Raw genomic sequence first — 25,901 nt, forward strand, 5'->3', positions numbered from 1 at the left:
GTAGTGGCTCGCGTTCCAGCCCAGTCCTGTTGCGAGACCCTCAGTTGCCGACTCTTCATAAAACAGCACTACCCTTCCCTGGACTTTCCTTCAACGCGCACAGCACTCAGTCGTAACCAAATTTGTTGAGACTTCAACCTCACATTTCTTCATCCAGGTTCAAATTCATAAGTTGTCACCTCATCCATCAACCGCAATATGGCCGACACGACGCCGCCGCCACCTGGCACGGTGCCTTTGATGCAGCGTCAGTTTTCAAAGAGTTTGTCACAACCCAAAAGTCACTACCTAACGTGCCTCTTGTGTAGATGAGGACACTGTTGGAGCTATGGAATTCCTTCTCTCGCCGACTCCATCCTCTGATCCCAATGAGCCATTGGTTCGTAACCCAGAACCCCAACCTGCTGCCAAGCAAGAGCTTACCCCTGATTTGACAGAATTGGCCGACATGGCGTAAAGTCCTCAACTATGGTCTCGTCACCGTCGTTACCTTGGCAGCGTTCACCAATCTCTCTGTTCAAACAGTGCTCTGGCAGCCGATGAGTGTCGACCTGAAAGTTACGTTCTCTCAGCTGTCTAATGCCCAATCGGCCCAGCTCGCCGGTCTGGCAGTTGGATGCCTGTTCTTCATTCCCTTCGCGATCAAGTACGGTCGACGTCCGGTTTATCTCCTCAGCACGCTTATACTGGCAGCCTCCTCCTGGTGGACGTCCCGTGTCGACTCTTACGCAGAGTTGATCGCGACATCCTTCATCACAGGGCTTGCAGGTGCGATTAACGAAACAGCAGTGCAGATGACCGTAAGATCAAGTCTTTCCCCATTTGACGTGGATGACAATGTGATAACCAAGGCTTTCAAAACCAGATCTCGGACCTGTTCTTCGTACACCAGCGTGGAGCTGCCAACGGTGTCTACTTCATTGCCGTCATGTGCGGCTCGTTCCTAACTCCCATGGGCGCTGGCGCTCAGGCCGTCGCGCAAAGCTGGCGTTGGTCCTACTACAGCATCTCGATTGCCCTTACTGTACTTTTCGTTGTCTTTGTGTTCTTCTTCGAAGAGACGAAATATACTTGTCCCACTCAAAGTACCGCAGTGATCGACTTTAACGACCTGGAACTTCCGATTGAGGGACACAGCCAGGAACAGAACGAGGTCAAGAAAATGAACTCTGTGGACCTTGCAGCGATCAAATCAAATGCTGTCGGCGAAGTCAATATTCCGATGAAGTCGTATCGGGAACGGCACCGCCTCGTCACCAAATCGAATGAGTCTCTCTGGAAAACATTTATCTTGCCCGTCAGAGTCATCTGCCTGCCCCATGTGGCATTCACGGCCATTCAGTTCGCTTCTGGCGTCTGCTGGTTGGTCACGATGCTGCAAGCCAACGCCATTGTCTTCTCGGCGCCGCCCTACCTTTTCACTCCCGCTGGAGTGGGATACATGGCCCTCGGTCCATTCGTCGGCAACGTCTTTGGCAGCATCTATGGCGGTGTTTTTGCCGATTGGCTAGTCGTTCGTTTGGCGCGTCGCAATAATGGTATTTACGAGCCGGAGATGCGACTGTACCCCCTGTTCTTGTCGACCATCACTATGGCAGGCGGCTTGATTATGTACGGTAGTACGGCAGCCCGAGTAAGCATCATCATGTCCCAGGACACTGCAATTCTGCAAGACTAACAGTATTCAGGGCATGCATTGGATTTTTCCCAGCATCGGCGGTGCATTCTTCGCCTTTGGCCTTGGTTCCAATGGTGGCATCGCTTTCACACTTGTCATTGACGCTTACAGAGAGGTATCTACCCCTCAAATGAGACACCATTTTCGACTGAATGACATACTAATGCCCCACAGTTGACCGCCGAGTCCTTTGTTGGTATTGCTTTCATTCGCAATGCCGGTGCCATCGGCGTTCCATCCGCTTTTGTGCCTTGGATGACGAGCATGGGCTTGTCAAACATGTTCATTACGGCTGGGTGCGTTGCCTTTGCTGTTGGCTCGCTCTTCCTCCCACTTCTCATTTGGGGCAAGAAGATTAGGATTGCTCTCGCCCCGAGGTTCAGGCGCTTGGTAGATCTTCACGAGAAGAATAAATAATTCAGGGTACCTAGCCAGGCTTGGCGTCGGAGGACAGCCTTTTGTTCAACTCACCATACATGCTGCATGATTGTTTAGCAAGAAAAAATAGGAGAACCAAAAAAAAAAAACCATTCTTGATCACATGTTGAAACTCGGTGCATAACTTTACTCATTTACTCGGCGCTCAGTCCTACAGGTTCTCTGCTGTGACCCCAGGAAAGTTGGTCAACCGATAACAATCAATGATTGGCCTCCCCTTTGACATGGTCATGACTCCCACGGGCACTATACCATTTAGCCAGTTGTAAGGACTATCCCCAGGCGCTTCTAGTCGTATCTGAGTAAAGTATTCAACGTCGTCTTGCGATGCGTCAGGCGCCGGCTTGCTCATCTCAACACCTGGCCCTGGGCGAAAAATTCCCGTAGCAGTAACCAAGATATGGAATCCGTCATGGGTCTTGACAGTGTATCGAGCATTAAGCCTCGTGAAGATCTAGGTCCCCGTTTCCGAGATCAGCTGCAGAATCTCACGCCAAGGTCGGAACCGATTCAACTGACCTTATCAGGATTCGGAATCTCCGCCCAATCTGCACCACTGTCCTCGACGATAACGCCCTTGATCCGAGGCCCGTCTACAATGCCGTCCTTGATTGGCAGTATGAGCCTTATCAATCCCGCTCCGTCAATATTTTTGATCTCGGACACCTTTGTCTGGTCCATGTTGGCCACGATGCGATACACAAACTCGAGGTGGGGCATGCGCATGGGTGGTACAGCAGGTTCCTGAGCAGCAAACGTATTTCCGGGCGAAGAAACATGCCGAGCGTCAGCAGACGTAGTTTGAGGCGCCATCTTGAGTTAAGGCGGGTTTGAACGGCAGGGTCGGTCTTACACAACTGACGGACGAGGTGGTGTGACCGTGTAACAGGGTCGCCGCCATTCCATCGCCCGCCCTGACTATTCGACATTATGCCTTAAATACAACCATGCATATACATGCCGAGGTGGGTTCTCCAACCAAGCCAGCTAGATGCCGATGCTGGAAGCCGCCCCCTGGGGCTTCAAGCGCAATGCCTTTCCCGATTTGGGCAATATATGCGCCGAACCCCTCCATTCCACGCCCCCTGGTGAAGAGGCTACCCCGCGCTGCGTATCACAGGATCCACTATCCCCAGCTTCTTCTTGACCCTGGTTGCATCCGGCCTTCCGTCGGCGTCGCGTGTGCTGGTGATCAAGGTCTCGTAACGAAATGCCGAGCTACGTGTGTCGGCATTAGGGCATAGATAAAGACTGAAATACGGAAGTCCCCTTCTCGCCTGTCCAAGTGCAGCTTTTCAAGATTCCCTACGAACAAAATCCGCATTCCACGCCAACACCGCGCTTTACAATGGGTTCCGTAGCCGCCCTAAACATCAAAGAGAATCGATCAACCCTGTCCTCAGATTGGGCAGCTCTGGCAGCAGCTCACTCTCAGAAGCAGCTTGAAGCCATTCCGAAGGCTTGGACTCTCAGTGAAGATACGCTCAAAGAAATCACCGGACACGGAACAGACCGCCATGGACGCCTCGTCGAGCTCCAGACTGCGCAGAAGTCGGGCCTGCTGTCCGACCACGAGATCGGAATCTCACAAGCAACCGCATCGGAGCTTGTTCAGAAGATTCATGCCGGCGAGCTCACTTCTGCGGAGGTCACTGTGACTTTCTGCAAGATGGCCGCTGTTGCTCAACAGACCGTAAGGGAGCCTAGCCTGTCACCTGGCAAAATGACATCGTCACTAACGGCATGAACAAGACTTCGTGCCTAACCGAGATTTTTTTTGATGAAGGAATTGAACGAGCAAAGTGGCTGGATCAACAGCTTCAAACGACCGGCAAGGTCGTAGGACCTTTACACGGTCTACCAGTCAGTCTCAAGGTACGCCGTTACACCATTTCAAATCTTCCCACTCCCTGGTACTAAATGGTGGGCAGGATTCTCTCCATGTCAAGGGAAGGCATGCAACGGTCGGATACACTGAATATCTGAGGCGGGATCCTCCGAACAAGAACTCGGCTCTTGTGGATTTGTTGCTGGATGCAGGCGCTGTTCTGTACTGCAAGACAAATGTGCCCCAGACAATGATGGTCCGTTGCCACCATTCCAATGCCCTTCAATCCTTGAAACGCTGACCCAGGTTTAAATCAGACGGCCGACTCGGAAAATCATATCTTCGGAAGGACACTGTGTCCCCACAAGACAACACTGACGGCAGGCGGCTCATCTGGAGGCGAGGGCGCGCTTGTAGGCTTCAGAGGATCACCATTGGGAGTCGGCACCGACATTGCGGGTTCCATCCGGATCCCTTCCCTCTGCTGCGGCACGTACGGCTTTAAACCGAGCTCGAACCGTGTTCCTTTTGGGGGACAATCGCACTATCCATTCCCCATTCATGGCCTGGACCTCATAGAGCCTACAGCTGGGCCTCTCGCCAATTCGGTTGCCGATTTGTCCCTCTTCATGCGGACTGTCACGAGGCGATCGCCCTGGAAGTATGATCCCACAGCTCATCATCTTGGATGGCGGGCTCTGCCGCACAACTACGCCAAGCGCCTCACAATTGGTGTCCTTCCCGAGGATCCCCTGTACAAACTTCATCCCCCGGTCCGTCATACCATCGACAAGGCCGTGGCCGTCCTCAAGGCCAAGGGCCACAACATTGTCCACCTGCCATACGAAGCCGCTACAAGCGTGGATCTGGGTGGGCGTATTGGCTTCCAGCTCTTCACACTAGGAGGTCCTAGTCCCGACCAGGTACTCGAGGAAGCCGGCGAGCCGCTGGTGTACTCGGTCGAGAAACGCGTGCACCCTTTCGCCCATGGCGGCCTGCCTGTGCCCCCGAGCGGAGACAAGTTTGCAGAAACGATTCAGATTACCAAGGTCAAAGCAGCGTATGCAGAAGCGTGGCAGAAGACTTGGGGCAGCTTCGACCTCGACGTTGTACTTGCGCCTGGTGCGATCAGCACGTCGGTCCCGCATGACACGTATGGTTGTCCGATGTACACGCTCATGTGGAACGTCCTTGACGTGAGTCCCCGATTCCTGTCGAAATGAAGTGACCTGTTGACTGAAACCCCACGACAGTATCCGGCAGGCATCATCCCATATGGCACCTCCTCGAGTGCCGAGTTTCCTGAGCACCAGAAGGGCAATGCCACCTTCGACTCTGATTGTATGAACCCATTTACCCACTGGCGTGGTCCGAACAATGCTGAACCAAGATAGATATCCCCGAAGCAGCTGATGGAGCCCCGTGCGCCATTCAGATCGTCGCACCAAGGTTCCACGATGAAGAGTGTCTTCAAGCTATGGAGTTAATTGACAAAGAGCTACGGCAGGATGCGCAATTGGAACACTCTCGGCCACGAATCTAGTTGCGCACACCAACTTGATGCGATGAGAAGTACAGTCCTGTAGATTTGGCATGACGCGAGCCTGGGGTAGCTTGTATGAGAGTTGCTCAAGTGAAAGCATTTTGATAATAGCGACGTTCACTGAAGTTCACAAATTGGAGCCTCGAAGATCTGCGCTGAGAACCCCTCGGTTCATATAAATTTGCGAGCGTGGAATTGGTCTTCCAAGTCATCAAATGACCATTCCATTGAGACCGTTATCCGGCCATCACTAGTGCGATGTATGTCTAGCCTACTTATACTCAAGCGCCTCCTTCACCTTCAGGGTCTGGATGCTCGAAGCAAGGGGCGATGGGTTGAGATCGAATGCACCGCCGGCGAACCAAAGCCCAAATGTACAGCTCATTCCCTGAAGGATCTCTTTGGGGATAAACTGGTAGGCGTGAACGTGGCCCGGGAGCTCTGTCACCTTGCCGTTCTTGAGATCTTGAGCCGAGTCGTAGGCGATATTAAACTTGGACCCTATTCCCTGCGTCAGTAACGAAGGGGGCACTCACGAGGGCGTGGTATTGGGAACCTACCCTGTGCAACCTCGGCCAGCTTCACAAACTCGTTCCAGGACACCTTGTCGCCCACAATCGTAGAGTGGGCCTCCCACTTGTCAGCCTCAACGAGGGCGGCGACAAATTTCGCAACATCTGTGGTGTGGGTGAAGGCGATGGGCGTGTTCCCGTCACCCGGCACAGCGGCAGCCTTATTGGCAATGTCAACAATCAAGGTCATCGGTGTCATGTTCGTCGGCTTTGAAGTCCAGTAGTCAAGGAAGAATCCGTTATGAACGATGGTGTATTCAAGGTCCTTTACGTTCTGGAGAGCCTTCTCGGCATTCAGCTTGGGAGCGACTGAAGGGAGGTCCTTGATTTGCCTTCAACAGAGTCAGTATCATTTCTGCAACTGAGATATGCCCATACAAAGGACGTACTCGGGAGAGTGAGGGATGCCCCATCCACTGGAAATTATCCTCTTGGTGGTCTTGGAGGCGTCAGCCGCGCGAATAAGGTCCTCTTCAGGGGGCACGCTGCCATCAGGCAGCATCATCGTGATGGCCGAGACGACGGTATGGACGTTGTTCGCCTCCAGCACCTTCGTGGTAGCCGCAACATCGACATAATCAACTGGAATAATGGCTGCTCCGAGCTCTTTCTCAAGCTCTGGGTTGCGCTTCGACTTCATTACTGACAGTTCTGAGCAAATCATTGACGAGGAGACAGCTATTCACCTTGCGACTGAGGATCTTGACTTCGTGCTTGCCCGTGGCGACGAGAGCCTGGACTATGGTGCGGCCGACATTGCCGGTACCGCCTGCAACAGCAATGACAACCATTTTGAGTTGCGGTAAAGGATTTGAAGTAGGTAGTTGGGAGGGGGAAACTGGGAATGGATGAGAAATGGATGGCAGTGAATAGTGATAACGAGATGTGATTTGGTGATTCTCCATTCGAGATTTGCACTGCCGACGAGGCCTTGATGGCGTTTTATATTCATTTCAAAACTTGTCCGCGGCGAGTTTCCAAATGGTGTTGTGCGTGATTCGGATGTAAATTGATTCCAAGCCATACATCGCCGTCTCAAACGTCCCGCGATCAGAACGTCAGTACCAAATACAAAGGCCATCATTGTGATTTGTGACTACTCAGCCCATCGCCTTCTTCAGCGACAGAGTCTCAGTGATGACAATGTACATAGACGTCTCTTGAGAATATTGTACACGATGTGCACACCTCCGGAGTTAAAACGTCATCTTGTAACCATGGGTGTGCACCGGCTGGCTGAGGCTCATGGAAAAAGCTCCGATCAAGGTTTACGTCTTCCCCCCCCCCCCCTCCCCTCGCCCAAGGTTCATGGGTTTCGGAACCAAAATGCTCCCGATGAACACTCCACCTCGACTAGCACCAGCCACTGGCGGGAACATTTGAGGCCTCGATTGACAAATCCTCGACCTTCAACAATAACATTTCAGCACTCTTCGGTCTCCATTCAATTCGGTCCAGGTCTTGGACCTTACATCATGCACCAGGCACCAGCGGATGCTTACTCCAGCCGACCTTCTAAGCTCCTATGATGACTGCGCGTTCCCTTGACGATTGATTGCCAAGCTCTAGGATCCACGACTGAAGTACCCAAGTACCTAAACAAAGTGGCTCATTCCCCTCCAACCAGAAACAGCCATGTCGGCATCAAATCAACAGGCTGAGAGAGCACAACGAACCCAGCAGGTAAAGGCGCAACCCTTCCAATTGGACAAATTCAAATCAGTTAGTAACGATGACAGGCCTGCAAAAGATGCCGTTCAAGGAAAAGCCGGTGCGATGCTGGTAGGCCATCGTGCTCGTCGTGTCTCAGCCAGGGTCATGAGTGTGTCTACGATGTGGCCCCAAGGAGGCGTGGCCCTGGCCGCAAGTCAGTCTTGCCCCAACATTGGAAATGAATACGACGGTTAATTAACGAATCGCAGTAAGGAATATGTTCGCGCGCTAGAGGAGCGACTCTCTAAGATGGAATCGACTCTGCAGCACGCTGGGATCTCCCAACCGGAAACTGCCCCAGGTCCTTCAACTGCAGATACTCAGCCTGCAACTAATGTAACTGGACTGGCCCCTGACGTCCCGGACTCGCAGGTCCCCTCGAATCCGAAATCCACACCAGCGGATGCAGCAGAACTTGGACAAGAGACAGAGGTCTTGTTCCCTGATCTTGGAGTCATGTCAGAACTCCACGCCAGGATGCCGCTTGTCGGCGCCATCAGAAGATGGATGAGCACCCCACAACCCAAGTTCACTGGCCCTACCTTTGTTCGCCGTTGCTACACGGCAGGCCTGCAGCGTCACGAAGCCATCACACTGTGGCTTCCCCTGGTCGATCACGTCACGGAGACGTTTCCGGCCCTCAACCTCGCCGATTTCCTGCCTCGTTATGGTGGTCTTTCGGCAACAGACGGACGTTCTGGAGCCGATGAACTGTTTGAAAGCGCCGCAGGTTGGGCGTACGCCAACGCCTGCATCGCCTTGGGCGCAAGCCTCAAGTGCCTAAACGAATCGTGCTTCCTGATGCACCGGCCCATCTGGTCCTTTTTCATGAACGCTTTTGAGGCGTTGCCAGAGCTTTTAGCAAGAGGCGACGACGCCATTGCTGTGAATGCAATCGTCGCCATGGCCATTTGGATGCAGGGCACCTTGTTTACCAGCTTGGCAATTTCACTTGCATCGTCCGCGTCGGCCATGTCGATCCGTCTTGGTTTCCAAAGGGGCGCCTGTTCAAAGCTTACTGGCGAAGGGAGCAGAATACAAGACTGCGTTTTCTGGTCCACGTATATATTGGACAAGTCGATGAGTATCCTGCATGGTGTCCCGCCAATGATCAGCGACGACGATATTGAGATTGACCTGCCAGAAACTCGGGGCACAGATGTGCCCTGGTTTCGCCTGCGGGCACAGCTGGCCAAGATTGAAGCCCAAATCTCTCGACGACTATACACGGCCAAGAGCCTCAAGCTCGACGGTGGCCAAATCTTTCAGACCATTCTGGACTGTGAAGTACTACTCGACGGATGGAAAAGCTCGTTGCCTGGTACATTAGACGATGACATTGTGGACGGTATCTCGGACGCCGACAGCTTGCAAGGCGACAAGCTCGACGTCTTCCTCGTTTTCAACAACTGTCTCTTACTGACCCACTGGGCGTTAAGGCACAGTAGCCAGGACGGTCCCATTGCACTGCGCGTGGAAAGAACCCAGTCGCACTTGGATCCCATCCTCCATGTTGATGTGCCTCGCTCCCGGCACTGTCTGCTCCGATCTCGATCAGCAGCACAAGCCGTGATTCGGATTTACTGCACATACAGAGAACCCCCGTTCACTTTCCTCTGGTGAGCCACGGTCTGACGAATTTGCGATCTATGACGGCGTTAACACGGTGTTTAGGAGAAATTTGGCGTATCCTCTGTGTGCTGTCCTTGTATTGATCACAGACATTTTGGATGAACCCGCAACGGCGCAGGCGATCAAGCTTTTACAAGCTACGAGGTCCTTCTCCCGATTCCTGCAACGGTTTGAGCGCGAGGAACGGTGTAGCCTCAACCAGGTTCTCCGATCCTGCGCCACGTTGCAGCGAACAGCTCAGCTTGCCGTCCAGGAGGCGCACGAAGGCTCAGTAGTGGAGAGCCCCCTCGTCATCACGCCCGGAACTCCTCGCTCAACGCCTAGAGAAGACGCCGAGGTGAGTTTCCGAGTTTCTGAAAGATAACTGGCCACTTGGCCAAGCTGACCGACCTCGACGCAGACGCTACACTCGATATTGCGGTCAGCGACGAACCCAATGTATCTCGCCCAGGGTCTATTGGGCAACCAGCCGAACCGAGACCAGGCGCTTTACACCAAGCTTGCTGAGTTACTTGGATGCCCTGCACATGAGAACCCGACCGGCATTCCGCTTGGATCTGAAGTGCTGTGGCCACCATCCTACGGGCTCAGCCTCGCCCCTGACGCACGATGAGCCTGGCCAAGCCTGAGTGATGATTCCAATTTTGCCACCAAGCGGCATACCCGGCCGGAAGCAACAGGCATGCAGGCTGCTGCTCAGCCAGAAGGGTACAGGAAGCATCAGATTGATGCCATCGGACATGGCCGCGACGAGTGGACGCTGATTGTCAGTGTGGTCCCTGCTGTGGTTGCAGTGTTGCAGATGATGCAATGCACAACTGACTCCCCCATAAATGTCTTCTTTTTCCAGACACAGGAAGATGAGAGGCCGAACCAAGATCAATGTCGAGGTTCATGGGCAATCTAAGAGGAAATCTGAAGGGCGTGGAGGCTTCTTTTCATAGTCCTTGGCAGAGGAGAGGACCACTCGAGCCTCGCAAGCTCAAGCGATGGCAGCTGGTCTTGTCTACCCAAGGGTGATGCGGCGAGACTCCACTGCCAGCATCATCAACGTGATCGTCACAACCGAGCGACGAGCTCAGTCCTTGGACTCGCTCAGTCCTTGCACTGGGTACCTATGGCTGGATTGGTGAGGTTGGGCCAGATGATACTGCATCGAACATTCTATCGCCGCGAACGAGGTGCTTGAAGCAGCAGGTTTCATCATTGATGCGACTTGACGAACAGATGAGTCGAAGACGGTTTTGCCTCTAGCTCGTCTGTATTATTGTCGATGCGTTCAGCATCACCGCATATTGAGCCGAATGGCACCTTATCTCAAGTCCCATTGCGTTATGACTCTATTTCAATCGACTGTGTCTAGGACCCGGCCGGGCCCCCAGCCAGTTTTGGTGGGCGCAGTGTTTCGTCTTGGCGGGTCGGCCATCTAAGTCGAGATGAAATCGATGAAGCTATTCACGGCCGGATAAGCTCAAGGGGCGGTGGAGCAGAACATGCGGATCCGTGGCCCAGAACGGCAAACACCGGTTTGGGAAGAAGCATTAAAATTTGAGATGGACGTTGCTGGCACATGTGAGGCTCCAGCACCGACGCGATTTGACCTATCGCCGCGACAGTGAGTCGCCGTTTCGAGACCTCCTTATCTGGTCAGGGGTCAGAGCGCACGTCATGGCGAAACAAAGTTGTCCCGCCCACACCTCCAATTTAGGCATACTGGGCAGCACCCTGGAGTGGATTTCCCATCCATCTGGTGTTCCAGCTGCTTGCCTGAAGCAAGACTAACAAAAACGCGCATCTATTAATACGACACACGGGCGGCATCGCGGCTCTTGCGCGGCTGCACCAACCGCAGAATGAGCACCCCAGCGGTCGATCAGCGGTCTGCAGTCCGCTAACCCTCCGGTCACGCCCGGCATTTGTGGTACTGAGAGGACATTGGCCACAGAGGCCTTCGTGATCGTGGACTCTAGAGGACGTCTCACGCTGATGGGTCTCGTCATGGCCGATGGTGATCATTTACAACCCAATGCAACTGAAGAGTCCACGATAGCCAATCCCTTCTGTCGTCTCTTGTTCAGGGTGCTTGTAGCTACCTACTGGAAAGCTCCCTTACGACTCCCGGTTTTCTCCGCGCGTCTGACCGTGGGGGGCGTCTCCTCCGTCCTTGAACCTCTCCTTCGGCCTACCCCCCACACAGACCACGACTTTGAATAGAGGAAACACGTGCCGTCGCCTCGAGACCCGCTTCTCTCTATCGTACAGGGTGCAGCCCAGTCAGTCTGAGGCAGGGAGGGTGCGGCCCGGATGGTAGGCTGCGGCTCTGCTTCCTCAGAGAGGTTGCCAAAAACGGTTTGCAGGGTCAGAGTCTTGGCGAGTGTGAGCCCTGCTAAACTTGGCGTTCTGTTTCAACGAAAGGACGAAGTCTTACTCTGCCGGTGGTGGAGACTTCACGGTCCAGCTCAACAATGGAGCCAGCGGGAGGCAGCAAAGTCTGTCCCCACGCAATACTGATCCCCCCTTTGAACTGTTGTCAATCGTATATCATACCAGCCAAGGACCCTCCAAGCCTCGATGTCGATCTACGAAAGTTGAACTTCCTGTATAGCGGTATCTCCTTTTCTCTTTCTTCCTTTCTTTGTGTTCCATTCGGACAAGCTTGGCTGCATTGGTTTGTTTCTCTTGGCTTGCTTGGCTTATACAACCACCACACCCACCCACGACTGGATTCGTTCTTGGCTACATCTTGATCAACTTGGCATCTCACACTGGACTACGTGAGCGATCAACAGACAATCGACTGCCACAACCTTGGCAGCCTCTTCCATCGTTCTAGAACACCGCCATGAATCAGGGCCAATCTCAGGGCTCAGCTTGGACCGAATCAGGATCATCGACGCGCAGGAACTCGTACGACTACAAAATGAACCGCCCGGGCTCCCCTCGTCTCGAGGTCGACATCGACAGCCTCAAGCGCAATATGCAGCCCGAGTACAATAACGTCACACCGGTGGTCGAGAAGGGCGCTGGCCCGCCCGCTCCCGCTGCACACGGCCACGATGACCACGGCGGCATCGACATCAATGACCCCAATCGGCCGAGGTACGGACTGAAGAAGCGCCTTCACCACTTCACCTGGGCATGGTACACGCTTGTCATGAGTACCGGTGGTCTATCACTGCTCATCTTTGCGCAGCCCTTTCAATTCACTGGCCTCAGGCAAATTGGTCTCGCGGTTTACATCATCAACATTCTGCTCTTCACCGGTGTCACAACGATGCTTCTGGCCCGATTCTTCCTGTTCCCTGGCGACTTTACAAAATCATTAACCCACGAGCGAGAGGGCTTCTTCTTCCCGACATTTTTCCTCTCGTGCGCCACTCTCATCACGAGCACGCAGCGCTATGCCATTCCCCTTGACGATGACCGTCTCATCTGGGGTATTCAGGTAGCCTTCTGGGCCTATGTGATTATGACTATCTCTCTCGCCATCTTCCAATACGTTTGTCTCTCCCGTCGCCTTATTTCTACAGCTTCACGTTGCTAACCCGTTTCCAAAACAGAGCTATGTCTTCTCCGCCCACAGCTTCGGTCTGCAGACCATGATGCCTACATGGATTCTACCTATCTTCCCGGTCATGCTGTCTGGCACCATTGCCTCCGTCATCGCCGACACCCAGCCTGATATCTCAGCTGTGCCAATCATTGTTGCCGGTCTGACTTGCCAGGGCCTTGGCATGTCTGTCGCTCTCCTCATGTACTCCCACATGGTTGGTCGTCTCATGCAGGCTGGTCTGCCGAACCGCGAGCACCGACCCGGTCTATTCATGTGTGTCGGCCCGCCCTCGTTCACAGCTCTCGCCCTCATTGGCATGGCCCAGGGCCTTCCCGAGGGTTTTGACCCCGATGGCGACGGATTCCTCATCGACGCCGGCCTCATTCGTACCATGGCGCTCATGTCGGCCATCTTCCTCTGGGCTCTCGCCGCTTGGTGGTGGGGCATTGCCGTCGCCGCCGTCGTCCAGGCGCCGCCCGTGTACTTCCATCTTGGCTGGTGGGCCATGGTCTTCCCCAACACTGGTTTCGTCCTGGCCACAATCTCCATCGCCAACGCCCTTGGAAACGACGCTGTCAAGTCTGTCGCTACTGGTCTCAGCATCGTGCTGTTCCTGACGTACTGCATGGTTCTCTACAGCCACACCCGCGCTGTCATCATCCAGGACATCATGTACCCGGGCAGGTGAGCACATTTCTCCCCACATTACATCGTTGCGGCGAGCTTCGTGCTAACAAAATAACAGAGACGAGGACTTCAACGACCACTAGTCTTGAAACAACGTTTCAACGAGCAAAAATAACAACATCTAGAGCATTCAAAACAGGCGTTTCTTTTCTTAACCAAAGACGGGGGGTGATTAGGGGCATGGAAAGGCGTTTAATTCTTCTTCTTTTTTCTCCTCTTCGGAGGATAAAAAGGCCACGAGCGGGGCTCTTTTACACCTCAGCGGTGAAAGTTTCTCCTTCGGACACTGTTGTTTTCTTTTGTATCTGGCGGGGGCGAGCCCAACCGTCGTTGCATTCTGTGTTGCGTGCGGGCATGACATGAGATATCCAGATTGAGATTGTTTTTTTCTGCATCTAGACGCTTTCCATAAAACCCTGAAAAACCCTCGCTTCTGGTGTATCCTTCTGGTGCTCTTGTGTTCTTTTCTTGTGTAGCGTGGTGCTCTTGTCAGAAGGGCATGAGCGCTGAGATGGCGTGGAGCCTAGTACGTCAAGGCTGTGGAACACTGTCCGCGTCCGAGGCCGGACGAGACAGCCAGAAAGAATAGCTCGAAACGTCGCAGCTGTGTCTCGGGCAGACTTATTCCCGGTAGATATCGATTTGGCAACAGTGAACTTTGCCTGAGTAAAGGGACCCCCATGATGGCGACCCTTCTCAACACGACGCATCCCATCATACTCCACCGCATCAGCTTCGACATCAGCTTTTTCGTATGAGCCACATGATCTTCTGGTGGAAAGAGCGTCAAAAAGAGGGCCATGCATCTGGTGGTAGCCTGATCGCGGGCACGCCATCGCGGTGTTGGCCCACTCGCGAGAATCCAGACGGGGTAGAATTTGGTGACGCGATATGCCTGACGGTGTCCCACTCACATGCAGAGAATTACTGGGACTAACGTGAGTGTATGCATTCCAATCGCAAACGCTGATGTTTCCTGTTGGTGGAAGACATATATATCAAGCTTCCACACGGAAGAATCCCGCAATACTCATGTCTGGCGATGTTGGTCACAGAACACAATGGCTGGGTCTCCCATCGAACAAAAGATATAAGACAAAGTTGGACAGAAGACCATAGGAGAGGATCAAAATATCTCTACTGGGTTGTTAGCTGTTCCATTTCTTGCAGCTGTCGGATTCATACCAATCAGCTAGGTTTTGCCCACAGCATATCCTCGCATAGAGCTCCTCCTCCGTACACAAACTCAGCTTTACGGGCTTGTAAGTCGTTGGACTTGGTGCCAGAAATCGGAGCAGCAGTTGACGTGGCCTAGGAAAAGTCCCTGCTGAATGACACGAGCAGATCTGTTCATGTTAGAACCCGGACAGCATCACTGTCGTTATTCTTGCCACTCGGACATGTTTCCCTCGGTACTTACGAGCCATCTGGTTCATCATATCAGTCGATGTCGACCCAGAAGTGATTCATTGGATCAAAGGCTTTGTGTGTCTCTCCACCACTGTAAGGAAGTGGTATTGGAAGGACAGCCATGACTACATCGAGAGTCTGGCAGTGCAGGACTTCAAAGCTGAAACACTTGTGTTGGCTTCCGATGCGGATGAAGATCAGATGCGCCCCGATGAAGTCGACAACTTCTTCGGAGGCAATACTCCCAAGGTCAGTCGTGTTCGGCGAGGCCTCGGTTTGTGGTTTATCACTGTCACTTGTAGTAGGTAGGTACCTATCCACTCAGGCCTGGTACGAGAGGCAAGGCTATCATTGTGTGAGAGGCCTTGCTCCAGAATTAGACCAAACTGGACGGCGATGGGCTGTTGTCAAAGCCATCCTCCAGCGTGATTTCAGACTATCAATATCTTGGTGAGGGACACCTCAAGCCCCGCATGGCAAAGTATTTGACACTTTGATCTCGAACAGTATTTCCAGGCATGACAACACTAAGTGCTTGATGCTAGCTCTTATTTGATTGATTCCCAGGGTCGTCACACCTACAGAAATGTGGCGCACCGGCGAGCTCATTTGCATGGCCAGCTTGTTCTAGCATACAGGACTGCGTCTGCGCCGTGCTGCGTCGAAATGATTTTCAGCTCGCAGGCCCAGACGGAGAAGAATGGCAGCGTCCTGCCTTCGAAGACCTCGTGATGGTCAAACTAAGATCGACAGGGGTAGAATTGACCAACCAAGGCGAGCTGGTGGATGCTATGCAGTGATGACAGAACAACCTGCTCACCCTGACTTGCCTGAATACCAAGACGAACAGCAAGCTGCATGTTCGATGTCAGCGACGCGGATGCTGGACCTTGGTGGAGTAGTTCAAAGATTTTCCAGGCTGCTTTATATCGCGAACGTAGCAAATTAACCCATGAACGTTCAACAGCGCATAGCTGAGTACAATATATTCCACATCATTGGAGGTCATTGTTTCCGCTGTTCGAAATCCATCTTAGTAACTGCTTGCCTGATCTCTCAGAATCATTCCGCTGCCTGGTAGCCTTCCGTCATAACTCGGCGGAGAGGCTGGCTGCAGGTGCTAGAGCTGCATTGACAGGTTATGGAGCTTGGGTCGCATGTTCATGTCCTTGGCTGACTCTGACCCCGCCCAACAGGCCACAGCTCTATCACAAATCGGGCAGGTGAAAAGCCCCGATCGACGTCTCCCACGCAGCCACCCGCAGAAGCCCGACGCCCTCGGCATGAACGAGCTTCCTGAACCGGTGAGTTTGAGTCAAGTGCTTAGGTCTTGGTGAGGTATGACGACAGCGCATAAGCCAATCCCGAGCTCGACAAGTGGTGTTTTTGAGCTCCGAAGGGAAGCTACCCCGCAGCGTTCGGGATGACGATCTTTGTTGTCGCGGTGAGCACAAGTCAGCGCCTCTACAGGCACCAGAGCGTGGGTGATTGATTGTATCGAGCGATTGCCAATCAGTTGCGCCGCTCCGTCGAAAATGCCTGGGCCGGTCATCCAAGCCGACGCCGCCCGGCTGGGCCGATGGCATCATGAGAGGAGCAATGGCAACAATACCTGTTGTACGTCAGGCGTGCATAAAGGCTTACCGTCCCTTCTCCGTCGCCCACTGGCAAGCCGTCTGTCACAATCCCCTCTAGTTCTTTCCCATTGTCACTACAAGGCCCCGTGATCATGCGTACCCAGCAGTTGTCCGCCGTTCTGGCGTTTGCGGCTGGTGCTTCCGCGTGCCAGCGTGACTTCAACATCGAAGCTCGGCATACTCACCGCAAACCTATTCTTCGGCGCAACGACGTCTGGCCTCCCGTGTTGACGGAACAGGAGACGCTAATCGCCAACTCTTTTGACAATGTGACCATCGACGAGTGGTCGGAATACTACGGCCGACAGAACAAGCTTGCGTAAGCATAAGAGGACTGAATAATCGTACGAGCACCATCCATGCTAACATCTGAACAGCGGCTTCGGTAAGGAGGCCGCCGAGTGGACGCGTGATAAGTGGGCATCCAACGGTTTTGAGAGCCACCTGAACGAATACCACGTCTTTCTTCGGTACCCTGTCAGTGCCGCGCTGAACTTTACCGACGCCGAAGGCAATGTCTCAGAAGTCAACCTTAAGGAGGATGTCATTGAAGACGACGAGGTCACCGGGTGGGATGCCATCAGCCAGCAGACCTTCCTTGGATACGCACCGACTGGCCATGCCAAGGCTGAATACGTCTATGCTGGGTAAGCGGCGCAAGACTTTTGCACAGATAAACCGTCGTACACATGGGCTGACTAGATGGTAGTCGCGGTTCTAAAGCGGACTTCGATGCTCTTGCTGAGCTGGGTGTTGATGTCAAGGGCAAGATCGCGTTGATCCGCTATGGAGGTCTCTTCCGTGGCTTGAAGGTCAAGAACGCGCAAGACGCCGGTGCCTTGGCGGCCGTAGTACGTCCACGGTCCAAAAACTCTTTTGAACAACAACGTTCACTAACAATTGTTTAGATTTACCTCGACCCTGGTGATGATGGCGAAGTGACTGTTGCAAACGGCTACAAGGCGTACCCAGGTGCGTTTCAAGTGTTGTGGCTCGCCCGAGTCGCTTGATAATGACGGTATCAGGCCGATCCGTGTACTGACAAAATGCAGAGGGCCCTGCAAGGAACCCTCACCAAGTCCAGAAGGGTTCGACACTGTTTCTCAGGTATGCCTTGACCCTTTCTTCCCCGATGAAACGTTGACTGACTTTGTTCATGACAGCACCCATCCTGGGTATGAAGGTCCTTCCCAATCAAAGTTCCTTGTCTAACCCTGGTATAGAGATCCAACTACCCCTGGCTATCCATCGCACGAGGACGCCCCGCGTGCCGATGTCTCTGACGTGAGTGACACGGTCAGAGGGACGAACATTTGCTAACAAATCAAGGTCATCGCCAAGATTCCTGCTGTCCCGATCTCCTACTCCGCTGCCGAACCTCTGCTCAAGGCTCTCAACGGCCACGGCATTTCTGGCGAGCAAGTCAATCGTACCAACTGGATTGGCGGCCTTGACGCAGAATACTTCACCGGCCCTGCGCCCGGCGTTACGCTTGAGCTTGACAATGTAACTATTCGTCGCTATCTGTAGCCGTACATCATTCTAACGTAAACCGATGTTAGGTAAGCGAAGATGTCATTCGCCCGATCCAAAATGTCATTGGTCGCATCAACGGCACAAACCACGATGGAACCCCTGCTAAAGAGACCTTGTTCATTGGCAACCACAGAGACACATGGATGATCGGAGGAAACGGTGATCCCAACTCTGGCTCTGCCATCCTCATCGAGTGTAGCAAGGTCATCAAGAAGCTGATTGACTCTGGTTGGAAGCCCAAGCGCAATCTTGTCTTGGGAAGTTGGGATGCCGAAGAATGGGGTGTGTACTGCAAGGGTGTAGCTCTACGCGCGCATGACTGACTCTTGCAGGCCTCATCGGAAGTGTCGAGTACGTCGAGGAGCACATCAATGAGCTTACCGAGACCCTGATTGCCTATCTCAACATTGACGTTGCTGTAAGTACTTGGCACTCATCAAGTGGGAAGAATACAATTGACCTTTGCAGGTATCGGGCCCTCGCCCAGATCTTGCAGCCACTCCTGAGTAAGCCAACGGTCGAGCCCAGCCCAAGGCAACCGCTAACAAACACAGGCTGCACACGATCGGCACCGAGATTATGAAGAAAGTGATTCACCCCAATTTTGGAGGCTTCAACCAATCTCTGTACGATTCATGGCAGGACGCTTCAGGTGGTGTCGTTGGTGTTCTCGGCTCCGGTGAGTGCCAGTTGCCTATAGATGGCCGTGGAAGATCTCTCGGCTTACACTGGGATCAGGCTCTGACTATACCGCCTTCCTTCACCGTGGTATCAGCTCCCTGGACGTTGGGTCAGGCGGAGGTCCCACCGACCCAATCTGGCCGTATCACTCCAAGTAAGTCTGTCTCACTATGACGACGAGCATTGAATGCTGACATGAGGCCTAGCTACGACACCTACCATTGGATGGCTACCCTTGGAGACCGTAAGTCAGCTACACTACCAACGCAATGTTGTGCTCACAGTTATTTAGCCGGTTTCCACGTGCATGCTAGCCAGGGCCAGTACCTTGCTCTCCTTGCGTACCACCTCCTCGACGATGAGATTCTGCCTCTCGACGTTGTCAACTACGGAGTCGAGCTTCAAGCTTACCTCGATGACCTCGTTGAATTTTCTGCGGAGAATGATGCCGACCTCGATTTCTCCGAGCTTGAGGACGCAATCGAGGTCTTCAAAAAGAGGGCAGGTGAGGCCAAGGCCCTCGAGGAGCTTGCTGTCACCACCAACGATCAAAACCTGAAGGACGTCGTCAACCACAAGTACATCCACTTCCAGCGCGGCTTTGTCTCACAGGGTGGTCTGCCCAACCGCGAGTTCTACAGGCATGTCGTTGCGGCTCCCGGTCTGGACACCGGATATGCTGCTGTCACTTTTGCTGGTGCCACCGAGGGCATTCAGTATGCCGAGGATGGCAACTTTAATGTTGCCCAGGAATGGGTTTCGAAGATTGCGGCCGGCATTGTCGTTGCAGCTGATATCCTCAAGACCTGAGACTTATGCACACAGTGATAGTAAGACCAGACCAGCGTGCGATTCAATTCTTGGGGCGGGAGTTAGGAATGCTTGGAGGGTTGGTGAAGGGGAGATACCAGTGAGCGGGTGACACCGAATCACACATATTCAGTCTCTACATAAGGAGCAAGTTATTATAATATAAAAGTGAAGCACGACAGCTATAGCTGTGCCATATCGATCTAGTGACGTTGGTTTAACTGACCTCAAGCCAGTGACTGAAACTAGGGAACTCCCAAAGCCCACTGAATCGGATGCCGGTTGTTTTAAGTCAAGTCATGATCTTCATTTCTGCGCCTAGCATTCATAAAAGGTATGTTGTACGTACTATGTCCTTTGGGATCTAAAAGTTGAATCAAGATGCTACTCACATGCTTCTTAGTACGCGGCACAGGGTAAAGGTCTTTTAGAGTTGCATCTTGTCAAGGTAGACGTTGAATGTAGCTTCCCAGCTTGACTGCATGTCAAGCCAAACAACACTGTGAAAAGCAGTCGTCTTGAATAGTCCAAGGTATTTCCACAGTCACTTCAGTCATCATATTACTGCAAAACTCGGGAATGATCATTCGTCGTCCAGAAATAGGCCATGGCAACCCTTGAGTGCCATTGTGCGTAGTGATAGGTCGCCGGCCTTGACATACACTGCTCGATGGTTTACCAAAATCTTCGATCGCGCGATCGCTTACAAAAGGTCCACGAGATGTACCAGATTTCAGGCCAGGCTCGAGACATTATCAGACGAGAGCCCGTAAGCTAGTGAGCCGGGTCTATGCCTCCACTCGGCATTCCAACAGGCATTCAAAGTTAAGCAGAACCGCCGCCGGTCTGACGTGTTCGTGCCAACCGTCCTCAGTTGCCGAGTATACTAGGAGAACCCACAACACAGCCTCATGATCGGCCCCGAGCTCCTCGACTAGCACATACGACCATACCTATTGGAAAACTCGGGATCCCGTCCGCTCTCCCAGCGATAAACCAATAAGGGCCAGACCAGTAGTTGGGTGGGTGACCACCAGCGAATCCCTGGTGTTGTATGTTTTGCGTTTTTGACTCGGTCACAAGTGTGTGTGTGCATGGCATGGCACCCGGTTGTTGCATTGGGGAGGGTGACGAGCCGACAGGCTATGGTTGTCACACCTACCCCGCCGTCGATCAATGCAAGGTTATTGAATCCTATATCTTGCTCACGAATCACAGTCAGTCGTGAGCGATTGCTTTCGTAAGCTTCGCTGTTGTCGATTACAAGGTAGCGCATGGTGTTAGATTTGTCCGATTTCACTAGTACACTGATTCAAGTCTGATCACCATAATCTGGAATACTTGACTGCATCGAAGTAATGTCTCTTCATTCGAATTCAAGGCTATGAAGCTTGTACGTCGTCGTGGAAATCAATTCCCTCTACGACAGAGTAGGGGCGGCATTGCGCATCTGCGTCTCCTCGATCGATTGAGCGCGAACCTTCTCCTCATCGACAGACGTGTTGTGCACGCCAACCTCAGTAGCGGTAAAGGCGTCGGCGACGTCGCGGTAGCGCGGCACAAAGTTGACAGCAACAGCATAGGATGTCGCGGCAACCATGAAGGCGAGCGGCACGGTCATGGCGACGCCCATGTTGTTGCCGCCTTTACCGTGCATGTCGGCGACGGCGCCCATGAGCGGCGGCACGCAGGCGCCACCCGACACACCAGCCACGATAAATCCGGAACCCCGCTTGCTGTGGCGTCCGAGACCCCGCATGCCGAGAGCCACGATGGTCGGGAAGCAAATCGACTCGAAAAACAAAACAAGATACAGCATTGCCATGCCCGGGGTGCCGGTCTTGATGGCAGCAGGAATGAGGAAGATGGAGCAGCACGAGAGGAACACCAGGAAAACCTTGCGGGGCTTCACAAAGTGCATGAGACCGGCACCGATGAATCGGCCCGCCGCGAAGGTACCCTGGGCGCCGGCGAACAAGTTCGATGCTCGGGAGTCTGTTGAGGCAGCGCCTGTCTCTCGGACGTCTGTAGTTTATAAGGTTAGTCCCTGGTGCTAAGAGGGGGGGGGGGGTGGCAAGGCTTTCAAGATGCGACTGGACATCGAGACCACGGTCAGCCGGAGAGGGGGAGCTACGTACAATTAATAAAGAAAGATGCGATAGCCACTTGAGCTCCCGTGTAGCAAAATTGCGCGAAAGCGGCGTGGAAGAGGCGATATTGCTTGATGAAAGGCTTTTCGTCGAATCCGCCGTGGGTTTCCTGGGCCTGGTACGCCATGTCGGCATCGGTGACTTCTGGGATATGCGCGAGCCAGAAAACGATAGCAAGACCCCAGACGAAGGCTGCAATGGCGAGGTAGACCCATTGGACGTTTTCGAGGGCTTTCTCGTCGTCAAAGCCGAAGAAGACCCTGGCACCGATGAGAGGCGAGACGACGGTGCCAATGCCATTAAAGGCCTGAGAGACGTTCAACCGGACCTCGGAATACCTCGGAGGGCCACACACGGCGATGTAAGGGTTCGCGGCGGTCTCGAGGGAACCAAGACCGTTGCCGATGATGAAGATGGCAGCGCAGAAACCACCGAACGACTCATTGATGATGCATGGGATGGCGATGATAGATCCTAGACCGTAAAGGAAGAGGCCCCAGACAAACGTGGCTTTGTAACCCCAGTGCCTGAGGATCCAAGCAGCGTGGCCGAGCGAGGCTAGCGGGTAAGCACCGAAGTAGGCAGCTTGAAGGCCGGCAGATCTGGCACGATTGATGTGAAGCACGTTTTGGAAATGCTTGTTGAGGATATCAAGGAGACCTGTTGAGTGCCGGTTAGCAGGTGGCGTTGACTCAAAATCACAGCCACAGTCTGTACGGAAACATACTGTAAGAGAAGCCCCAGAGGAAGAAAAGAGTTGTGACGAGAACGATGGGGAAGAGAGACTCGCGAAGAGTCATCTCAGCGGCGTTGGTGCGCACATCGTTCTTCGCTCGCAGGCTCCTGCGTTTGAAGAATTCCTTGACGCCCATGGTGCGCGGTCTGTTCCGGAAGGACCAGATGGGACAAATCTGGCTGAGATGGGGAAGATCGGCAACTGTATCTGTGAACCACGTCTCTGGAACGGGATTGGAATGGAGACGAGAGACACGAGAGGGGGGAAACGACGTGCTATTTAACGTGGCTCGGGGGATAGACCACGCGGCGCGACCGGTCACTTTCTCGGTGGTTTGGGGTTGGTGTTCTGGGGCAACCTGGTCTAGTGAAAGCTGGGGAGCAGGCGCATCATTTGGCACGTTCCCAAGTTGGTCAATACGCCCGCCGGATCCAGCAGTGCAGGATTGCCGTACAGTACGTCTGGTGGAGCAGGTAGTCGAAGCAAAGAAGAAAGAGGGGCCACCCCCAAGCTCTTCTCCCGCTCCCTCGAAACCAGGGGCGTCTGGGGTTTGGGGAAGCGTGGCGGGGGCAAGCAGAAGCTTCAATGATTGCTGGCAGTGTGTGTAGCGGAGGGCTAACGCTAGGAGACAACCTAAAAAGAGGCCAAGACAAGAAAGGTGGCCGAGACAAGGTGCTAGGATTAGGCTGGAGTGATGGGAATCAATGGGTGGCCAAGGTGGCCAAGGTCTGAGTAGGAGGAAAGATGGTGCCGTGGGTCGAAACCGACGGGACTTGACGAGTCGTGATGGATCTCCACACCATGTGTGTGACCTGTTGGAGAAACGCTGTCCTGGCCCGAAGGCAATTCAGCTCAAGCACAGGCACTCAGTAAAGTGCGAGCTGCCGAAGGGTGGCGCACCCTCGGGCTATCGGATTGATACCGATCGACAAGGGTGGCTTCTTTCAGCGATGGCGTCCCCGCTTGAGATGCGGCTTGAGCGAATCGTTGGCAGATGCTCGAGGTAATGTTGCACCAAAGGGGGAGTCTTCTCCAGTGTTGTTGCATGTTGGAGTCGTGATGTCACTCGTCGGAGACCATGTGCGATGTACCCTCGGCCTTGGAGATCTTTCAAGGGACGGACCAATCTCTGATGGGAGGCAAATCACAGCTGGAAAAAGCACAGCTTGAAGAAAAAGCTTCACTCGCCGAAGGTTGTGTGCTATGCATCGCTCTCTTCATCTTACTTGAGACCAGGCAGAATTCCAGTCAAAGCAGAAGCCTTATGCCTGGCATTCCAAAGCCATCCTCATAGCAAATACCAGACGGGATCTTGCTCGCATCGACCCTGGCACGTGGCGCTCGATTCCTCGCTTTTATTTACCATCGAACACGTCAAAACACCCGACGGCTTCGTCATTTCTCACATCACCCATGTCGCCCACCCACCCTCCTGACCTGACATTGAGATGTGTTTTCCCTGCAACCTGCGTTCGCTCAAGATCACTCTGCCAATGAGTGCCCTGGCTTGATTAAGCTTCTTCGACGAACCATGCGGGCCAACTTCTTTCGCCACCGTCGGCGCCTCCATTTACAATAGTGCAGCAGGTAGATCTCATGATTCGGGCATGCCGAGCAGCATGTTCATGTCAATCACTCACAAGATACATTCATCGAGGCAAATCATTTGGATCTCCCGATCAGGGCGTCCTTCAACATCAATTCATAGAGAAACGGTATTACAGCGTCTGCCGTTGCGAGAACGACATGACAGCTCGAGATCCGAGTCAGTGATCCATGGGCTTGCAAGCCAACACCGGACGTTTTACCCGTCGGGTATTAGTCTCTCTATGACTTGGCGGCACTTCCACCACACGCTTTGTCTTTGGTTCAGACCCCCAACTGCAGAGCACTTGGGTCTATTTCCCGAAGCCACAATCGATAATGTCTCCCAACATGAGAATTTAGCTCTTTGGCAGTGTAGGTCAGCGTCTTCAAACACGCAATGCCTGGAACGGATCTATCCATTAAGTTAGACTCCCCCTCATTTTCTCCAGCTCGCTTCCCCAGATACTGATCTGGCCCTGAACCTTGGCACGGTGATCCCTGACTACGTTGGGGTCCAGCTCGGTCGGGTATTTGCTGTGCCTGAGAAGCCATCATGGTATAGACTTTGGTCCTTGCGTGTGTTGGTATGCCTTCATTTCGGATCATACCATCGGACATGATAGGATAGAGCTGAACGTGGCACTAACTATAGTTAATCCAGGGCGTGAGGTGTATCTACTTAGAGCGCCAGTATCGCGTGCAAGGACATGCGTCGGCGCAGAAAAGGGTGAAACACCGCATAATGATAGTCGCGAGAAACAGCATCGACAGCAAGCGGTCTCTTTCTGCTGCCCATGCCCTCGGCTTGCACCAGTGAATGTGCCCAAAAATAGTAGTCGAAACTTTGGGACCATTTTCTGTTCTTGCGCCATGGCACTGGGAGGATCAAATTATTGTAGTGGACTCGTGACTGTGTTCTTCAGCTCTCTCGACAGCCTCCCTGACAAAAGACCGGTGACAGAAGACCGGGCGAACGAGGTCGCCCGCCCATCTCGCTGTCTTACTGAGTCAACAACCAGGTTGACTTCACGAATCCCTGGAATTTGGGACCTAGCTCTTTCGGACACATCGGCTTGACTTGCCAGTTGTTGTCATTATGACTGTGTCAAGTCTGGGTTTGCTACCCAGCGTGCACGTTATATGCGCGTCGGAAGAAAACAGGCCGACTCTTGTTACAAAACCTCTAGCAAACAATGCTTTAATACTATTTACCAGGGTAGGGTTTTTATGAGTGGTTTCTGATACATTTCATCAGACTGCAAGAAGAAGCAACATCGTTGCGTGTACCTTCTCAAGCTCGACGAGACCATAATGGATACGGGCATGTCCTGAAACCGTTCAAGACATGGAACCCTCAGGTAGATGCGGATAAAACCTTTTCTTCTTGGAGCAAGGTTGAGTAATGCCGGCATTTAGAAGATTAACTTACTGAAAACATCGACCTAGCCCCTGGCTGGCCGTCCGAATCCTGGGGCTGCCACACTGATCGAAGACAAGCGACGACTTGCTGCGACGGCCGTAGAAGGCCAATAATTCGGGGTCTGGCGCGATGGCAGGCCTCAAGTTGGCCACTTGCTCACAAAGATGTAACCTCCTGGGTTTGAAAAACCACATTGGGCCTGAGAGATGTTGTATAAATTTGAATGTTAACCGGGCACTGTAGATCTACGGCCGTGGACGCCAATAGGTTGACTTTGAATTGCGAACCTC

At 53.2% G+C, this 25,901-nt stretch overlaps 8 protein-coding genes and 1 non-coding gene across 9 annotated transcripts; 6 read left to right on the top strand and 3 right to left on the bottom strand.

Moving 5' to 3' along the window:
* Nucleotides 1–198: 198 nt before the first annotated feature.
* Nucleotides 199–2,095, top strand: VDAG_07644 (uncharacterized protein; the record flags this gene model as incomplete). Its single annotated transcript, XM_009656549.1, has 6 exons — nucleotides 199–247; nucleotides 309–379; nucleotides 438–800; nucleotides 866–1,633; nucleotides 1,689–1,793; nucleotides 1,853–2,095. The coding sequence occupies 6 exons, from the start codon at nucleotides 199–201 to the stop codon at nucleotides 2,093–2,095; spliced, it is 1,599 nt and encodes a 532-aa protein (XP_009654844.1).
* A 172-nt stretch (nucleotides 2,096–2,267) lies between these two features.
* On the bottom strand, nucleotides 2,268–2,929 carry VDAG_07645 (uncharacterized protein; the record flags this gene model as incomplete). Its single annotated transcript, XM_009656550.1, has 3 exons — nucleotides 2,268–2,278; nucleotides 2,369–2,570; nucleotides 2,636–2,929. 3 exons carry the CDS (start codon nucleotides 2,927–2,929, stop codon nucleotides 2,268–2,270), a joined length of 507 nt encoding a protein of 168 aa, XP_009654845.1.
* Nucleotides 2,930–3,464: 535 nt separating this feature from the next.
* On the top strand, nucleotides 3,465–5,338 carry VDAG_07646 (acetamidase; the record flags this gene model as incomplete). The annotated part of the gene is made up of 5 exons (XM_009656551.1): nucleotides 3,465–3,809; nucleotides 3,869–3,991; nucleotides 4,048–4,200; nucleotides 4,262–5,140; nucleotides 5,198–5,338. The coding sequence occupies 5 exons, from the start codon at nucleotides 3,465–3,467 to the stop codon at nucleotides 5,336–5,338; spliced, it is 1,641 nt and encodes a 546-aa protein (XP_009654846.1).
* Nucleotides 5,339–5,758: 420 nt separating this feature from the next.
* On the bottom strand, nucleotides 5,759–6,850 carry VDAG_07647 (uncharacterized protein; the record flags this gene model as incomplete). Its single annotated transcript, XM_009656552.1, has 4 exons — nucleotides 5,759–5,988; nucleotides 6,048–6,391; nucleotides 6,449–6,693; nucleotides 6,746–6,850. 4 exons carry the CDS (start codon nucleotides 6,848–6,850, stop codon nucleotides 5,759–5,761), a joined length of 924 nt encoding a protein of 307 aa, XP_009654847.1.
* Nucleotides 6,851–7,791: 941 nt separating this feature from the next.
* On the top strand, nucleotides 7,792–10,017 carry VDAG_07648 (uncharacterized protein; the record flags this gene model as incomplete). The annotated part of the gene is made up of 4 exons (XM_009656553.1): nucleotides 7,792–7,841; nucleotides 7,982–9,391; nucleotides 9,447–9,741; nucleotides 9,805–10,017. 4 exons carry the CDS (start codon nucleotides 7,792–7,794, stop codon nucleotides 10,015–10,017), a joined length of 1,968 nt encoding a protein of 655 aa, XP_009654848.1.
* Nucleotides 10,018–12,246: 2,229 nt separating this feature from the next.
* Nucleotides 12,247–13,727, top strand: VDAG_07649 (malic acid transport protein; the record flags this gene model as incomplete). The annotated part of the gene is made up of 3 exons (XM_009656554.1): nucleotides 12,247–12,903; nucleotides 12,965–13,641; nucleotides 13,703–13,727. The coding sequence occupies 3 exons, from the start codon at nucleotides 12,247–12,249 to the stop codon at nucleotides 13,725–13,727; spliced, it is 1,359 nt and encodes a 452-aa protein (XP_009654849.1).
* Nucleotides 13,728–16,589: 2,862 nt separating this feature from the next.
* On the top strand, nucleotides 16,590–19,900 carry VDAG_07650 (uncharacterized protein; the record flags this gene model as incomplete). The annotated part of the gene is made up of 15 exons (XM_009656555.1): nucleotides 16,590–16,671; nucleotides 16,773–17,010; nucleotides 17,069–17,338; nucleotides 17,401–17,542; nucleotides 17,600–17,663; nucleotides 17,744–17,798; nucleotides 17,915–17,975; nucleotides 18,021–18,197; nucleotides 18,254–18,509; nucleotides 18,560–18,645; nucleotides 18,696–18,733; nucleotides 18,782–18,906; nucleotides 18,966–19,062; nucleotides 19,115–19,152; nucleotides 19,201–19,900. The coding sequence occupies 15 exons, from the start codon at nucleotides 16,590–16,592 to the stop codon at nucleotides 19,716–19,718; spliced, it is 2,247 nt and encodes a 748-aa protein (XP_009654850.1). The 3' UTR covers nucleotides 19,719–19,900.
* Nucleotides 19,901–20,661: 761 nt separating this feature from the next.
* VDAG_20036 lies at nucleotides 20,662–20,777 on the top strand. The gene has a single exon (XR_692078.1). It is a non-coding gene; the product is annotated as a 5S ribosomal RNA (ribosomal RNA).
* Nucleotides 20,778–21,138: 361 nt separating this feature from the next.
* Nucleotides 21,139–22,740, bottom strand: VDAG_07651 (glucose/galactose transporter; the record flags this gene model as incomplete). The annotated part of the gene is made up of 3 exons (XM_009656556.1): nucleotides 21,139–21,743; nucleotides 21,857–22,528; nucleotides 22,596–22,740. The coding sequence occupies 3 exons, from the start codon at nucleotides 22,738–22,740 to the stop codon at nucleotides 21,139–21,141; spliced, it is 1,422 nt and encodes a 473-aa protein (XP_009654851.1).
* Between the last annotated feature and the right edge of the window lie 3,161 nt (nucleotides 22,741–25,901).

The sequence above is a fragment of the Verticillium dahliae genome, genomic scaffold (genome assembly GCF_000150675.1).
Source record: "Verticillium dahliae VdLs.17 supercont1.17 genomic scaffold, whole genome shotgun sequence".
Taxonomy (NCBI): domain Eukaryota; kingdom Fungi; phylum Ascomycota; class Sordariomycetes; order Glomerellales; family Plectosphaerellaceae; genus Verticillium; species Verticillium dahliae.